At 40.4% G+C, this 17,605-nt stretch overlaps 1 protein-coding gene across 1 annotated transcript in view; it reads right to left on the bottom strand.

The window, feature by feature from the left end:
• Positions 1-4,798: 4,798 nt before the first annotated feature.
• The window catches only part of ATAD2 (ATPase family AAA domain containing 2), a 35,792-nt gene continuing 22,985 nt past the window's right edge, over positions 4,799-17,605 (bottom strand). The window contains exons 17-28 of the mRNA XM_066624097.1: positions 15,571-15,697; positions 14,375-14,561; positions 13,299-13,484; positions 12,733-12,868; positions 12,217-12,413; positions 11,395-11,554; positions 10,732-10,854; positions 10,282-10,434; positions 8,664-9,065; positions 7,230-7,363; positions 6,586-6,714; positions 4,799-5,351 (exon numbers count right to left, since the gene is read on the bottom strand). Coding sequence (XP_066480194.1) covers positions 5,322-5,351; positions 6,586-6,714; positions 7,230-7,363; positions 8,664-9,065; positions 10,282-10,434; positions 10,732-10,854; positions 11,395-11,554; positions 12,217-12,413; positions 12,733-12,868; positions 13,299-13,484; positions 14,375-14,561; positions 15,571-15,697 — 1,964 coding nt within the window. The 3' untranslated portion in view covers positions 4,799-5,321. The remainder of the gene's footprint in view (positions 5,352-6,585; positions 6,715-7,229; positions 7,364-8,663; positions 9,066-10,281; positions 10,435-10,731; positions 10,855-11,394; positions 11,555-12,216; positions 12,414-12,732; positions 12,869-13,298; positions 13,485-14,374; positions 14,562-15,570; positions 15,698-17,605) is intronic.

The raw sequence follows: 17,605 nt of genomic DNA, 5'->3' as shown, positions 1-17,605 counted from the left end.
AGCCCTGCTCCTGTGTGTGTCTGCATCATGCACAACACAGAGGGGGAAAAGCAGGAACAACAGAGGGAGGGAGGAGCCAATCCAGTCCTGGCAGAGCCTCTTTGGAGCCCCTCCCAGGAGTGTGGGAACCCAGGGAGTGGGTGGGGTCAGGCCAGATGTAGCAAAGCAGCCCCAACAGAAAGGAAGCAGTTGATTGGCCCAAAGAGGTCGCTCTGGCCACAGGGAACTGGAGAATGGCCCCAAAATGCAGCTCCTATCTCCAGCCACTGGGGCTATAACCCACAATCGTATCCACACTTTCCTGGGAGTAAGCCCCATTGAGTATAATGGGGCTTACTCCTGAGTAGATATGCATAGAATTGGGTTCTAATTTTTTTTTTTAAGAGGGAGACATGCTGACAGCTGACCCATCAGTGCTATGGAAAACACTCGGCACATGCTCAGGGGTGCTGTTCTACTTATGCTGCACGGGTGGATGGCTGTAAAAACTCAAGAGTAACTGTTCACCCGCTTTGCAAAGGGAGTCCAGGATGACCGGATGTCATAACAGCAAAAGGACAAGACACCCCAAAATGTAGGACATCCAAGAAAAATGGGACATGACAAAGCAAAAGCCAAACACACTCATACATTGATTTCATTTGGTTAATTTAAATGCTGTTACTTAAAGCTTTAAATTTAATATTGCATATAATTACATATAATTTATTAATCTTTCTATGAGTTGACTGGAAGGGACAGCTTGCAGGGAAAAAGAACATTTAAGTTTTGGTCTAGGATACAAGGTTAAAAAAAGAGGACATCTGGTCACTCTGACGTGGAGTGGAGAGACCAATTTGTCTTACTTAAGGAACAACCTTGTAGTGCAGGGGTCGCCAAACTTACTTATCATAAAAGCTACATATGACTAACTTCAGATGTTTGAGCTGCAGTATTTAAGAAGCATTAAAATTCTTAAATGTATTTACCCACCATGAACATTAAACACACATTTTATCCAGTGGATTCTGTTTATAGCCAGTAAATAATTTGAAAGCTTGAAAATTCCTTATTTACCTTTTAATTGTGATGCAAAAAGGAGCTCAGCCGACCTGCTTCCAAGAGCTGCACATTATATGTCACATGGGGCTCCTAAGCCCGTTTGGTCACCCCTGTTAAAGTGCTTCATGACAAAAACATGTTGGTGTAGTCTCATACAACCACAGGGAGCTTAGTAACTGCTATATACATATCTGTGCAGTCTCTTTCACTCACACATAAAACTTAATTTACTACATATTATGCAGACAGTGGTGGTAAAATCCTGGGCTGTTCTTTCAGGGAAGGGCTATTGTTCAGTGACAGAGTGCCTATTTTGCATGCAGGTTTTGTATTCAATCCCTGGTGTTTCCAGGCAGGGGGAAGGATTCTTGTCTATGCCAGTCTGGAAAACCGCTACCTGTATCAACAGTAGGAAGCTACATGACCTGTGGCCTGACCTTTCTATGATGCACTTCAAGCTGCAGTGTTTGCTTTAATTTGATCTTCCAAAAACCATCCTACACCAACTTGTTGCAAAAACCATCCTACATGTAAGTAAATAAGCAATTGAAGGAAAGGGATTCACTTCAAGGGGACTAAAGTCCACACATGCTTATACAACTAACTGGTTAGTTCTGTGGTTTTCAACCTTTTTCCTCTCATGTCACACCCTCAATTTTTTGACAATTGACAAGACACACCATGCTATTGGTGGGGAATTCACATCTCCAAAGGGCTCTACTAATACATGTCCCTCCCCCAAACTTCTGCGGCACACCTGCAGATCATTCGCAGCCCACCAGTGTGCCACAGCAATTTGAAAACAGCTGGGTTAGTCTTTACAGGTGCCACAACCCATCTGAAAGTTATTACATGCAGAACATTTTTTGAATGGGAGGTTTACAAAATGACTTTGTGCCTGCAGCCAGAACATTCCAGATTTCTACTACTTCACTGAGAGTAATATGTACAAGATTAACTTATTCCACTGAGACACATCATGGTTGAGGCACTATGAATCTACTCTATACCCACACATAAGCACATTTGATGCAGTAATCACTGCCTGATGAACATGCACATAAAGTACCATACACCAAGAGTGGGTGAACTATAGCATTCTGCCACAAGGTAAGCAAGGCATTACAATTGTTGCTGTTCAGTTGTTAAGTCATGTCTGACTTTGTGACCCATGGACCACAACATGCCAGACCCCCGCCCACCACTACGAACTTCCAGTTTGTCCAAATTCATGTTTATTGCCTCTACGACACTATCTAACCATCTCCTCTGCCTTACCCATCTCCTTTACAATACATTACAATACCCTGGGGGCTGGGGATAAGAATAGGCCCTCAGTTTGGCTGTACTTGTCATAAGAGGCGACTAAACAGCCACCGGGTAGATGGGACTCGTCAGCCTGGGAAGGCACCTCATCTGAGAGAAGGAAAACTCTGATCCCAAACCTCCACTGCCTTGTGGCTACATCCAGTTATGGAAAAGGCTTCAGGAGTCAACCTCGAGGCAAAATCCAGAGCCGGAGTCCATGAGGCAGTTCATGGCTGAACACAGTCACGTTCTGGCAACTCCTGCGACGCCGCTGAAACCAACCATAATGGCCTCTGCCTTTCCATTGGACCATTTCAGCGATGTGGAGAGGGGGGATTTGCTGCATGGGTAACAGCCTATCCTCCATACCTACTTTACCCAGGCTTCGCGCACTGGAGGACACTGATCCAGAACCACCATTCAGAGCGTGACACCATAGTCTTCCGAGACTGAAGGATGCCAACAATACCCTTGCAATTATAAGGGCATTACAATACCTTTGCAAATTGAGCATTACAATACATTTACCATGTGGAAATCTTTTTTGCATATTGCCCATGTATCTCAGAGTGGTCCACCAGATGCTTCAGGGAGCACTCATGTCAAGATACTACCTGTATCCTGTTGCCACTCGCTACCTCACCTTTCTCCCTGAAGAGACCCAAGGCAGTTATTGTTAAAGCGCTAAAGGGGCGATCCACAGATTGGCTCCAGAACATATGGTAGCTGATATAACAAAACTGCTGAGCAGCAACTCACTTGACACTTCTTGCCTAGACAGGAGCTGCATTGGTCACTGCCCCCACCAATCCCTCTCCAAATAATTGGTGTATTTTTTACATGTAAGTTGGGAGAGACAAGCTGCCTTACCGAAAGTGAAGAGGATTTTGACCTATCCAGTGGCTCACTCCATACCTGAAGCTGCTGGACTTCAGCAGAGGTTGGCAGAGGTTCTCAAACTGGGGTGTTATAATGCCCCAGCCTGAGGTCCTCTGCCCTTATCACTTTAAGGGGCAGGGAGGGGGGAAATGGAGCAGCTGTCAGGGATGGGTGGGGGGTGGGCAGGGGCTTATTTACACATCTCAGCAGCAGGCTGCTGCTAATGCAAGGAGCCTCAGGGCTCCCCAGGCCTCAAAAAAGTAAAAATGATTGCAACCCACTTCTGGTTTGCTATTACAAAACCATAAGTGGGACACAATTGTTATTTTTATTTTATCTGAGGCTTGGGGGGCCCATGGGAGCCTGCTGCTGAGACACAGGCATGCTGTGAATAAGACAGCTCCTGCTCTTCCAACAGTGGCACAATCCTGGGGATTACACCGCTCCATTTTCCTCCTCCACAAGAACTTACCTCAGGAGTTTTACTCCTGAGAGAAGTTTGAGAACCCCTGGACTATGGTGAACTCCAGCTTAAGCCAATTCTGTAGAACTTCATGTGTAGGTAGGACTGTACCATTAATCTGCAATATTAATTTCCTGATACAACTGCAACTATTTTTTTTTTAGTCTTTCCCCTTCCAGTTCACTACTCCCGTTAATACCACACAAACCCCAGATCCTTAGCTCCTGGTTTACCTCCCTCATTTTCCTAAACACATCTTTCCCATGAACATCCTGTCTGTCTGTCTCATCCTTATCAATACCAATTTTCTGGAAGTATCACAACCCACTGCACCTAAGTCCATATGCCAATGCCATCCCGCTGTGTACATGTTGTTGGAAGTATCACAACCCACTGCACCTAAGTCCATATGCCTATGCCATCCCTCTGTGTACATGTTCCATGCATTTCAAAGTTCCCCTGGTAACAAGAGATTTATGCATATGAGCAAGCTACTAGTACATGTATAACAGCTATTACCAAGCTTCCCCTTTCAGGAGGCAGTCCTATCGCAAGAATACTACTCAAGAGCGTTCTTGATATTGAAGGAACTTTTCCAGAGAGTTGCGGTTCGAAGAAAGACTGAGAAACATGACCCTTTATATTCCAACCTGAGCATCAACTGGACATACTTTCTGGTAGGTAACCAGTATGAAAGACTAATGCAATCCAAACTGGTAACTGATCTAAATACCCACTGTGTACTGAATTAAAATTAATTTACATTTTAGTTAGTCCAGTTGCATCAATAGAAAAATAACAGTTGTCTATGCAAATAACTGGCAGAAATGTAGGTAAAGATTTCACTAGTCATTTCTATAAATTTTTCAAGGTGTTATAAACAGCTACAGGTAAGTTACAGACAACTAAATTTATAAAGATTGGGTTTGCAACTGTATTTGTAGCAGCGCAATCCTAAACATGTCTATTCAAAAGCAAGTACTATTCAACTCAGTAGGACTTCATGTATGATAGGACTTTATCATTAATCTGCAATATGTAACTGACAGAAGCAAAAAATGTCACTCAGCCTATGTGCAATGAGTACAGAAATTTATTTGGCTCATTAACATATTTACATATTTCATAACATTCAGAGCACTAGAAAACTCCCAAGAGCTGTATTAACACTAAAAGAATTAGTTCAGTGATAAAAAATCTAGATGCAGTTGGAAACTAGAATATTAGTATGTTCTGACACTTGGTAAAAACCATACAAGATGCTAAGATTCTGGTTTTATTGAATACAAGGGTTCAACATATATACATGATTTGATTGAAAAAAGATAAATTAACATGCATTTCAATTTACAGAGGAAGAATTGGTGCAATGTGCAAATATGATTTTGAAAACTTCAATGAAAATCCCAAGAACCAGGGACTTTTTAAAAAAAATAAAAGAACATTTGCACCTGATAGTTAAGAGAGAAAGCCTTAAAAAGAAAAAGATCACACTGTACTGAGACTGCTGGACACACACTGGCAAGGCCACTTGCCCTCTTAAAGCTTCCAATTTGCTAGATTAGTTACAAACAGTGACTTCAGTGCTCCAATCAAGAATATTCAGTCTCAAAAGAGTTGCCACATCACATTAGAAGAGTTCAATTTCTTCCATCATTTCCTGCAAATGAAAACAAATTAGTGAAAAAGAATCAAATACCATTGTAGTACATATTTTTGTGAAACAAAAATTTAATGTTAAGATTGTTTGCACTGAAGAATAGCCTCACATCTTTTGTATTTCCATTTGATGTAGGAAACCAACATTACTGGAAATCTCACTTTTGTGTAAGGTCAACAGACCTGCTTAATGTAAAACAATTGAATCAAAGTACTGCCAGTTGCCTAAAGTCATTATTTAATCTGTAACAATTTGAGTACTTTCCCCAATTTTTATGAATGATTAAAACAGTTGTGAACCAAATACATTAATTAGGGCTTAGTCATGGCTCCTACATACAATTTTGGAGGAGCTACTCACAGCAGCAGCAAAACAAATTAGCAACTACACATAGCTGCGGGTTCAGAAAACTATGTTTGGTAGTCGGAAAGGTATCAGTAAGATTTCAGAAAGATCTCTCATCAATAAATTCCAGCAACTGCCAACTGAGTACTAAATAGGGTTTTGTGTTTTTTGGTCTGGGAGCAGGAAGGACGTTTTCTTCATTTAAAAGATAAACATGGCGTGTGTCTGAACTTGTAGGTTATAATGGCCTATTTTAGTTCTCTACAGTAGAAATTCACGTCCATATGGAAATTAGGACACTGAAGCAGGAACGAAGCACTATACAAAGAACAAAATGAAATAAAAGATGCTTATTTTAAAAAGCACACCCCTCTCCATCTATACAGTTCTCAGTGCTATTTTAATGCCAATGAGAATTCATAATAGAAACCACAGTACATCTATGCAACAACACAATTACTATGGACTAATCCACACCATGAAGACACAGGATGTGCTTCTAGTGCAGGAGGCTGAAGTACAAAGAGGCAATATAGGAACTGCTCCATCTCTAGATGGTGAACTGTGTTCACATTCCTAGCTCCAGGAAAATTTAGTAGTTAATCTCAGGAGTGTAATACAGGCAGTCAAACATCTGCAGAGAAGGCAGACAGATTTGTAAATAAATGAAATGTCCTCAACAAGAGTTCATGTGGATTCAAATGTGCCATTATTTGTGGTATGTACAGTTTAACCAGTCTGCATTCTAAAAAGACAACTCGGATAAGACAGGCTACCAGAACAGCAGAAAATAAATCCAAATTCAGAATCTTGATCAAATATCAGTAGTACACAGGGATGCACAGGTCTAAATATTCAAAAGAAAACATCTGTGGATAAAATACCATACCTGAGTCAGTTTAGTTTTGTCGTAGTCCTTGCGATGTCGATATATACACTGGCTGAGCAAGGCATACAGTTTTTCCAACTGAAATATAGTATAGTTCCTACTTTTCTCAGTAACAATTTTCAGTAATGTCTGGGGGGAAAAATCCTTTTTTTAATCCTTCTCCATATGTACTTAGTAGCAGAACATAAAATACACAGAGCACAAGTGAGACCACAACAGCCTATGTGCATGCACCAGAATTATTTCCTAATGTGTCTATTCTATACCCTGTTCCAGCCTTCTAAGCTCTTGAGTTGACTCTAATTTGGAGGCTTGACATTGGATTCCTTTCTTTTGAGTGCACATGCATTAAACTAGCACACTATCCACTCAGAAAATCCAAGTATTTATATTCTAGCTATGATGAGATAGGAAATTTTGAGCTTATAGCAAGCTAGTTCTACTAGAAGAATACTGCAAGTTACGTACTTTTAAAACATTTTTTCCTACTAAATATAGCTGTGTTACTTGCCAATCAACAAACATGCAAATCAACTAACATGCAATCATTATATCAGTAGTCAAAGCTATCCTAAAGCTGGTAGTGTTAGTTTCCTGATTTCATCTCATTTTCTTATTATTTCAGTATAAAGAAAGCAACATACATTAAGCTTTTCATAATCCACGATAAGTTGAGGCGTTTGCTCTGAAAGAATCTCCATTGCTTTTTCAATGCTGATGAGTTGCTGCTGTTCCACCTGTGATCGCCTAGCACGAGTCATGCGAAGCATGCACAAGTCTAGAGTCGGAAAACATACATGAAGGTGATAAAACTAGAGAACACAGTACTAGTACTGGTGGCTAAGGCTCCCTATCAATTCAAAAAGACAAAATGCCAAGCATCAAAGTACTGGCGGGTTAATGGTCTCAGAATTCAATGCAAATGTGACAGTGGCAGGGACCAAGCGTTGTAATGACTTCCTCCTAAAAATGAGTAGTAATTGCATCAGGAGGAAAATAACCTGTTTGCTGAGAGAAGTGTTGATTTGACTTACCCTCCAGGAGTCTCCTCTGATGAAAGTGGGATTCTCAAAGATAAAGGAGTACAGGGGGTCCCCCATATCTTTGGAACTTGTATCTGCAGATTCATTTACCTGCGGATTGGGTCCGGCACCCCTGTGTGAATCCCCTCCAGAGGTGAGGGGAGCTCTGCTCCCATCACCTCCAGAAGGGCCTCTGATCTCAGCAGAGGCTGAGGACATCTTTCCCCAACCTCTGCTTAGCTCAAACTTCTCCAGCCACACAGCACTCCCCTCTCCCTTCCCAGTGTCCCAGCTTCCCACCTATTCAGGGCAAAGCTCCATGCGTCTCTACCACTGGGAGCCTGCCCTGCCTAGCAGTTCTGTACCCTGTATTTTCAGCTCTATGTTTTCAATGGCAACTGAGCTAGGTGCTATAGGACCCACCTGAAATTGGCTCACAACCCATCTAGTGGCTCCTGACTTACAGTTTGAGAAACACTTAGGATAAAGATTTCCAGAAAATTTTCCAGTTCAGCGTTCTGGAAAAACTACAATTTCCTCCCAAGGATAAACTGGATTAATCTTTGGGTAGCAGAACAGATCTAAGGTTTAAATCCCAAGTCCAGACTCACTGCAAGTTCATTTTTTAAAAATCACAAAGAGTCAAAATACAGGACATACATTCTGCATACTGAGCATAATGCAGTTTGTGTGTTCAGTGCTTGTACAGTAGGTGAACTCTATATTTTTTAAAAAAGTCTAGTCCCTGTGTTTACTTTTAACATGAATACAGTTGCATAAACATGTTCAGCGCTTTCATCCTCCAATTCCATGTAATTCCCAGCCACTAAAGCCAGTGAACCTGGTATAATCTATAAAAGGACATTCACAAGTTTCTAGCTAGCACTGAAAGAGGTGGGTTATGGAGAGAATCTTTGAAAATAGTAATGAAAAACAAAAACATTGTTTTCTCAGAATTTAGGGAGATATTAAAATAGTTGAAGAAAACTGTATAGGAAATCAAATGCTTTTTTGCCACAAGCCTTCAGAACATCAATAGATGGCCTTTCCACTTACTATTTGTATCCTTATCTGATGGATGTTCCATGTCTCCATTACATCTGCTGCTTTCTTCTGAACATTTAGTATTCTTGTTGCCCTTCTCAGATCTACACTCAGCACTGTTACCCACAGCTTGCTCATCCTCATTTTCTGCATCAGATTTATTTTCACAGCCAATTGCCTCCTGCTCTGGAAGTACAATTTCAGCTTCTTCTAGTGAAGTATGAGTTATTTCAGCTTCAGTGTGTTCCATGCTAGAGTCACGATTTTCAAGACACTCTTCTCCATCACTCACTACTTCATCTTGCTCATCTCCTGGAGCTTTGTTCTCTTTATTGAAATGACAAATTTTCTTCCTCTTTGCTAGGTTACCCAGACACCACCTGCTCTTTCTTCGAAGTTTTCTCTTTGATAAAGCTATGGAAAGGAGTATAGCAAACTTTAACATAATTTAAAAAGCCATTAATAAAATTACTTCCATCTTTTCCTATACTTCTCTACTATGAAGAAAACAAACAAAATGAGGAAGAATTCACAGAAAATATTTTAAGTTGGGGAAAGTGTTGGAGACATTTTTCAAAAAACAGCAAGTTAATGTGAATAGTGAGTTCCCTCCCCCCCCCCCACATAAAAGGGCTATACAGGCCCAGAGACTTTGAGGGCCCCCCAAAATCCTCAGATTTGAACATTCATGAATTTCCTTATCCTTGGGGGGATTTAGAGAACAGAACTCCCACAGATAACGCAGGGTGCCTGTAATTGTCTTTTCTGGAGTGCTAGTAAAACAACTATATCCTCAGTGTTTGTGTGGTTCTGCAAAAGAGAACCTAACTTCTTTTGTGTCTGCAGATATAGTCTGCATTTCAGTATAATGCCAGAGTGAGTTCTTTGGATAAAACAGCTACTAACAGTGGATACATGTGAATTTCTCCTCCTGGTATTTTACTAACTGAATAGACCATGCAAACTTTGGATTAACAGGCAGAAAGAGGACAGCCTGCTTTAGCTAGATCAGCAGTCTCCAAACTGGAGATCGCCAAGTATAAGGAAAGGTGTCCGGAGTGCCTGGTGCTTACTGCTCTGCTGTTGAGCCTACTTATCACGCTGTTAATCTCCTCTGAACTGTGCCCCAGTCAGCTGCATCTGCCCAGAAATACAGCTGCAGTGGCTGCTGGGGTGACAATCTGGAAGCAGGGGGCTGAAGCAGTTTGTGGGAGATCAGCGGCGAGGAAAGGAGACCCCCCATGGAACAATTAATGTGGGGGAGGGAATTGGCAGGGCATCAGATCCAGTCCACAGGTCAGAGTCTAGAGAGCTCTAAGCTAGCATACTCTTTTGTAAATTCAACTTTTTGACACAAAGTGGCATTTCCAAAGGTAGCAGATACCAATGCTGCTAAGGCTTCCTCAAGAAAATACTATGGGCAGGGTACAGAACAAATAAAGAAAAAGAATCACCATATAGATATTTGCTACTTGTGTACACTGTGCGTGCGCGTGCATACTACCTTACATTATCTTTTCACTTAGGATATATAGAGCTGTGTTTATGGCTTAGAATTACTTTACAAAACAGTAAATGCATAAAATGAACACAAAGATCGAAGAAAAATCCTGATACAAGAAAAACTTACCATTAGAGAGAGAAGGAGAGCTAGAATCCAGAGGTACTGGAGGCATTTTCACTTTCTCACCACATTCAGAATCCAGTTTTTTACATGCCAAGGTGGTATTTTGCTTTGGCATTACATAATAGTAAGATGGAGCATATTTTGAGGAACTGCAACCTTTAAAAGAAATGCAAGTATCTTTTCGCCAAACTGCATTGATAAATATGAGAAGAATTCAAAGAGCCAAGACTTTTCAACTCATCCCCTTCCCTTCTATGTATGTGTGTGCATATATCCCAAATGGCTCCTGAAGGTTGGGATCTTTGTGAAGATGCATTTGATGGTACACATGGGGCCCCAGCTGAAAAGCAACCTGGTAACTCCTTTGTGTACATACTTGATCTCAGTCATAATTTTTATATAAATAAGCTTGTTGTGGGCATTTCATAAATGGTAGAGTATGATAACACAAACCTCTTCTTTTGCGAGATTCTTGAATTTCTTCACAGAGTTGTTCAAAGTCTTCATCCATATCTGTCTTAATAATTGCATATGCTGTATCTCTGAGAGAACAGGCTCGGTGCCTAATGAGACGATCTAAAAAAAGTACAAAAAATGCCTTGCAGCAGCAAACCAGTAGTTCAACAAGTTTCAGTTAACTAGTATTTAAATTTCCTCTTATAGTAGTATGACATAACGCAATAAAAATGAATTATAACAAAATGAATTCTGTACAAAAAGATAGCTTTTAACACATTACCTGCCATTTAACACTTCTGATTGAGATACATAAAAGTGGGCCTGTGGATTGGAGGACTGGTTCCATGACCCCGATTACTGAAATCTGTGAACGTTGAAATCCACGAGGGGCCAGTGCCACAAAAACCTGAAGGCCACGCTGGGTCCTCCAAAGGCTGTGCTGGCCTTCCAGCCTCCTCTGAAGGCTGCCAGGACACGACCAGAAGTTACTGATCCAAATTGGAAGTCACTTCTGGTATGTGTCAAGTGACTTCCAGTTGTGTTTGGGAGGCCCTCTGAGGCACAACCTCAGCATCCACAGGTGCTGAGTCCATGGATAAGGTAGGCCCACTATATTGTAAAGTACTGGGTACATGCTGTGGTATAGTGGGTTCTTACCTCCAGGATCTCTGTCAGGATTATACTCCAATGCATTACTACAGATCAAATCAATATCGTTCAGATAGTCTTTGGCAGAGAGATATTGGTGAAGGTCAATTTTTGAAATAACAGTTGAAAGATCCATTGGCTGCTTGATAACTGCAACATAGTCAGGTACCTGCAAGTTTAAACAGAACACACAAGCTTGGAGATGTTTCTTAGTTAAATTGAATTGTATCCAAAGATGTTGGCACCTCCTTAATGTTAATGACATTACATTTTTAGAAGGGCATCTTTTGCATCAAAGAAGATAATGGTTAGAAATGAAAGAGGGAAAATATTTTTCAATTAATACATTTTGCATTGTGCGCTGTGTAGTTCGCCACTTCTCTAGTTGCCTGTTGCAAGTTAAAGTGCTTGGGGCACTGAATAGCAATGAGGGCAAACATGGGAGAGAGGAGATGAAGGGGCAAGGGCTGGAGATGGGTAGAATAAAGAAGTTCAGAATGCAGCAAACAAAGCAAGGGCAGGGCAAGCATTCCTTAATTACTTATGCATACTCATTGTGATAAATCTTTTCCAGCATATTTTTTGGGCTAGCAATCTCAAACTTCACTGATGTTCAAGGAGTAGGGAGTATAACTGGTTCCCAATTTTGATTGCGTAATCTGCTTTTCATACCCATTTCATTATTTTTCAAACTTGTCATATCTACATTAAATTAAAGGTAGTTAATACTAGTCAATTTGGACACAGAACTTGTGTGCTCAAAGCAATGTTGCCAGAGGTGTTTTTAATCCAATATAGCTTGATAAGCATAAGAGATATAAATCCTTTTACCTCATGCAAATCAACTGGTTTGGTAAAAACTCTGAAACGTTTGTCAATGGCAAGCCTGTGGGTTACATTCCTTAAGAAAATCCTAAGTTCACGTAATGTGTCTTCTTCTTGTTCCTCAAGATGTTTGATCTCCTCTTCTGTCAGCTGCCGTGGTTCAGGTGGCATTGCTACTGGTAAGACTTCTAAAGCCTGCAACACTTCAAACAAAAAAGGTGGTTTTGGAAACATTTAAGAGGTCCTTTTGACTGTAGCTGGATAACATTCTTATTGCATTTTAATCCACCCTTCCTTCTAGGATCCAAGCGTGGCTCAAAACGTTTCTCCCTCTTCCCTGTTTTATCCTTCCACTACCCCATGACATAGGATTGTCTGAGAGACAGGAACTGGCCTAAAGTCACTCAGATTAGTGGCTGAGAGGGGATCTGAGCGCAATTTGCCCAGGTCCAACATTCTAACCACTACACCAGACTGGCTTTTCACAGAACTTTGTGTCATTTACTTGCTGTATATCCTAACCTGCCTTCTTTTTTGATGCAGGAGGTTTAACAGCCTGGTGAAGAACTAAATCCTCAAAGAATTTTCTTCTCTCTTCATCACTAGGCAAGTTAACATTAAAAACTTCTCCATAATCCTTGGCAAACAGTTCTTGTACCTAAAAAAAAAAAAAAGGCTATTGAAAAAGTACATCATGAGGTTATTTATGATATGTAAACAAATACAGAAGAATTACATGTTACAGACAAGATCAATTTTCCACACCTATTAACTTATGTTTACTAGTAGGCAAAAAAAGGAATAGTTTCAGAAAAAAACTCTTCATATGAGTCATTCTAATTTCAACTGACAATTCTCACATTATAAAATTGTTTTAGAATGTCTCAGTATTTCAGAAGTATTACAATTCAGTTCCTTTGTCAATCTTTGACTTTTATATGTAGAAATAAAAAAGCCATTTAAAAGCCATTCATTTATATTTTATAGAAAACAAAGTATAAAAATGTCTCTTGCAAAATCTCACAATTTTCAGAAGATTAAATAAAGCACTGAAGATTAAAAAGATACTCTATGAATGCACTAAGTACCTCATTGGGCAAAACTTTATGATACACATCAGATGTTGCAAGTAGCAAAACTGGAGCAAAAGATGGAATGTTTTGTAGCAATGTAGTAAAGGTAGCTTGCAATGTGCGTCCAACTGTCTCCCACCATATGTGAACATTTGGAACATACAGTATACTTGGTGCAGTTCTTTTGGCTTCACAGATCAACTAGTAAAATAAGAAGAAAATTTAGATATGGGTGCAGGGAGAAATTGAAATTTTTTTACCATCTGCAAAGGTTAAAAGGGCAACATCTGAAACAGCAACAGAACAAACAAAACAAAAAACAAAACAGAGTTCAGAGATGCAAGTAATATGTGAGATTTGTTTCAAGATACTCTCTTTATTCTCAACTTATTTTTTTCTGGGACACAAAAAACATTTCCTTTAATAGCAGACCCTTGCTAACTGTAGTGAGCTTGATAAGTATGTGCCTGAAATTGTTCTAACCTGGTCCTGCAATTAATAAATATCTTTGTGAGATGAGGGGTTGGATTATTTTGGTCCCGAAGAGAGCCACGATTTTAGGACAGAGGTGGCCAATGGCTTGCTAGTTAATATTCTTGTAGGCTGTTTGAGAAAAAAAAATCAAAGCTGATTTTAATTTGTGATATAATGCAGCATGTCAACGGTACTGTGTATTTCTAATACCACAGCACTAACAATGCTTATCTTTTTGAAAGTGAGAATCAAAACTAACTGATTTTCATCTTCTATAGTTTCACCTTCTTGAAGCAATTGATCAGAATTAAGTGCAATAACCACCTGATCCAAACAATTCACCAGCTTACTATCAAAGACAAACTGGAAAACAGTTCAAAAGTAGCTGCATGACTGAATTGAAAAAGTAACTCAAACATTTTCATTTACCTCTGGAGTTAATTATAACTATAACTCATGTTCACACCATGGCCAAATAGAGATTTTTATTCCTCTTGGAAAAATATACCTTGGCTGCACAAAATATGGAAGTTGATTTGAAGTATGCATATTTACTTCACACACTCAAGTATTCTTTCAGCCCCACTTCAGAAGCAATACTCTACCAGCATAAATACCTGTGCACACATTTCTTCAGGTGTTTTGGCAATAACTCCAAAGAGAATGGAAAGATCCAAAGTATACACAGTGAATTTTTCCAAAGCATGTATGACTGCTGGTGCCAAATGAGAGGCCTGTCCAAATCCTGGTTCTCCTGCTATTAAGAGTCTTGGTCGATAAGACGTGGGCTGGTGATAAGCACTTCTAAAAAAAGAAAATATTTGTTCAACCAAACTTTAGTATTTCAATAATGTCTAATCAAGTACGCAGATTTCAGCAATTCAAACCACCACCACCCCTCCCAATGGCCATTATGCCACCGCACCAAAACACATTTATCAATTTGTCTCTCTCTCTCTCTCTCTCTCACACACACACACACACACACACACAGTGCACTTTCTCTTCACAAGGATTTATAGAAACTGTAGATGAGTACAGTATAAACTACAGACAATTCTTTAAATACATAAATTCCTCCAGACCTGCATGCAAACGTTATACAAATCAACCTACAAACAAACCCACCTATGAATTAATGCACTTGAAGCAATTGCTGCTGCTTGACTTTCTTGTGTATACAGTACATGCATGTTTTCACAGGCCAAATTGGTCCAGCAAATTCTCAATGATTTGGCTGTTTTAAGCAAAGACTAAGCTATTCCTTAGTTTCTTCCTTATTTAAGCCATTTCTGCCCAACGTTGCATACAGGTAACAGGGACCAAATGTGTACACCTGTGGGCCAGGCAAAAATGCATTAAGATGCAGCAGTGGGATGTAAACGCAAAGTGCATTTTATCCCAAACAGCAGATGCTTCTACAGAAAGGCAGCTATAGGAACAGGTTATTTCCAGCAAAGCAACAAAGCAGCTAGAGAAGGATAGGTGTGCTTAACCCTTTTACAGCTTGCTGTTTTTCAGCTTCATGCCCTCTAGCAGGCTTTCCCTCTGCATAGCTCTCCCTCAGCATTGGAAGTTACCTTTCTCCAAGAAGCACAAGCCATAAGGGATTTATATATACACATATTTGCATGTAATATGTAGCTAGGTCAAAGAATGAAATCTTACTGAAAGTTGGCCTATTTTCAAATCAAGTACTAAATTTTAGGGAGGAAGTAGTGGTAAGTAAACCCATACAGCAGAATCAAACTTTACAAGTACTACATGCATGAAAATTAAATTATAAAGCTCAATTTATTAGCACTGCATTTACCTGTTAAAATTAAACATTTCTTCTTTTTGTTTATTGTGCATTTTCAGAGAATGTCCAGTTTCAGATATTGATGATCCTTCTTCATCGCTATACAGCAAGTCATTGTTTAACACATGACAAAGGAAATCTGGAGAAAACCAGAACAAACCATTTTCTTTGAGATATTGTGTCTTATTTCTTTGATACAAATATAGCATTTCAAACAAGAGTTTTAATATATAGTAGGTGGGAGGGGGAAGTTCCTACAAGTGGGGTTGTAGTGTTCTTCCCCTTGCTCCCCCCTCCTGAAAACTTCCCATAAAGCATGGACAGGAGAGGTTTATTCAAGTTCCAATGTATCTCACATGACTCTAACCTCCCTGCTCAAATATTATTAGCAGTTAGGGGCTCAAGCAGGCTGCCACACACATAAGATATCCTCAGTTAGAACTGTTTCTGATGTTGTTTCTGATGAGCAAAACAGGTTTACAGCCCAAGTCTTACTGAACACAATGGGCTTACTTCTGAGTAAGGTAAAAATACCATATCCAAACACTTCTACCATAGTCCTGGAAATCACCAAACACAAATCCTTGTTGAATCTTGTTTATGCTTACAAACCTGGGATGTGTTGAAGTCCTCTCCCTTCCCATACATAAAAATCATTATTGGGGTAGGTTCATTTCATTGCTTGAGAACCTATTAGACTTTAAGTACCACAAACCATTCTGAAGTGATTCATCACCAGATCCCATGATTCATTAACCTGAAGTAGTGATCTTGGGACTCTATAGAAGTACCTCACTCACAAAGGCTGTTGAAACATGTCTGAAGTGGTCTTTCCCTCATAGTACTGCAGCAGATGGTTTAACATCTGCCACAATGTCTCCTGGCCGCTTGATGGCTCAGAATTACTGATGGTCTCATGCTTGCATCAATTACCAAATCCAAGGTTTAATACTCTCATGTATAATCAGAGTCCAAGTACACTTTGGTTTATACCAAATACAACTGCATGAGAAACACAACTGCAAGTTTGTAAGTACAGCCTGTCCACATCTTGCGAAAGATAAGACTTGTGTGAATTCACCTTCACAGTTGGCAAACAAAAAACAAAAACCCAGCAGTGTAAATACAGTGGTGCGCCACTTAATGACAGGAATTGGCACCGTGATCCGTTACCAAGTGGGACTTGATGCAATCCGGACCTTCCACAGGGAAGGGGATGCTCTGCTCCCCTCCAGAGAGTTGTCTGAGCTTCTCAGAGGCAGTGCGTCTCCATGCACTTTCTCTGTGAAGCTGAGACTGAGGGAAATTGCGTCTCTCGCACAACTTTTGGTTTCATGGAAGAAACGAGACACGATTTCCCTCAGAATGAGCCTTGCAGTGTGTGGACATGTACAGCCTCTGGGAGGCTCAGACGACCCTCTGGTGGGGAGGGAAGCAGAGCTCCCCTTGCTTTCTGATGGTTGGGGTGTGCACCCCCTGAGGACCCCGTGACCACACATGGTCATTTGTTATGTTTGTTATGCAAATTGGCGCACACCTGTACTGCAAGCTATTTTACCTGCCATTTTCCTTAATAAATACATGCCCTAGAGCAGGGGTCTTTAAACTTTTCGGCCAAAAGTCTGCATCAAATGTCTGGCACAGTGTCAAGGGCTAGAAAAATAAATACATTAGGAGATGGAACTTAAAACGAATGAATGGGCTCAAATGTCCAGGATTTCTCCAAGCACCAACACAACCCAAAACATAAAGCATACATACTTAAATGGACCCTCATTCCCCCAACCCACAAGCACAACTCTAATTGTGTTTGGTCAACTGGGCCACAGGCTCTCAGTGAATCAGAGGCTGGCCGCAGGCCAGAAAGAGGCTCTCCTCGGGCTGCATCTGGCCCCTAGGGCCAGGGTTTGGAGACCCCTGTCCTAGAGGAAACCTGAGACCAGAGAATGAAGCTGCTTCTTCCAACTGTACCTCATGATTTTTAAAGAGACAGTACACATTTTTCAGATGTCAGGCTTTTTTAGTTCATTGAGTGTACACAATTTTG

The sequence above is a fragment of the Tiliqua scincoides genome, chromosome 4 (assembly GCF_035046505.1).
Source record: "Tiliqua scincoides isolate rTilSci1 chromosome 4, rTilSci1.hap2, whole genome shotgun sequence".
Classification (NCBI taxonomy): Eukaryota; Metazoa; Chordata; class Lepidosauria; order Squamata; family Scincidae; genus Tiliqua; species Tiliqua scincoides.
Note: the sequence above shows the minus strand (reverse complement) of the source record. Positions and strands in the feature narration are given on the sequence as shown.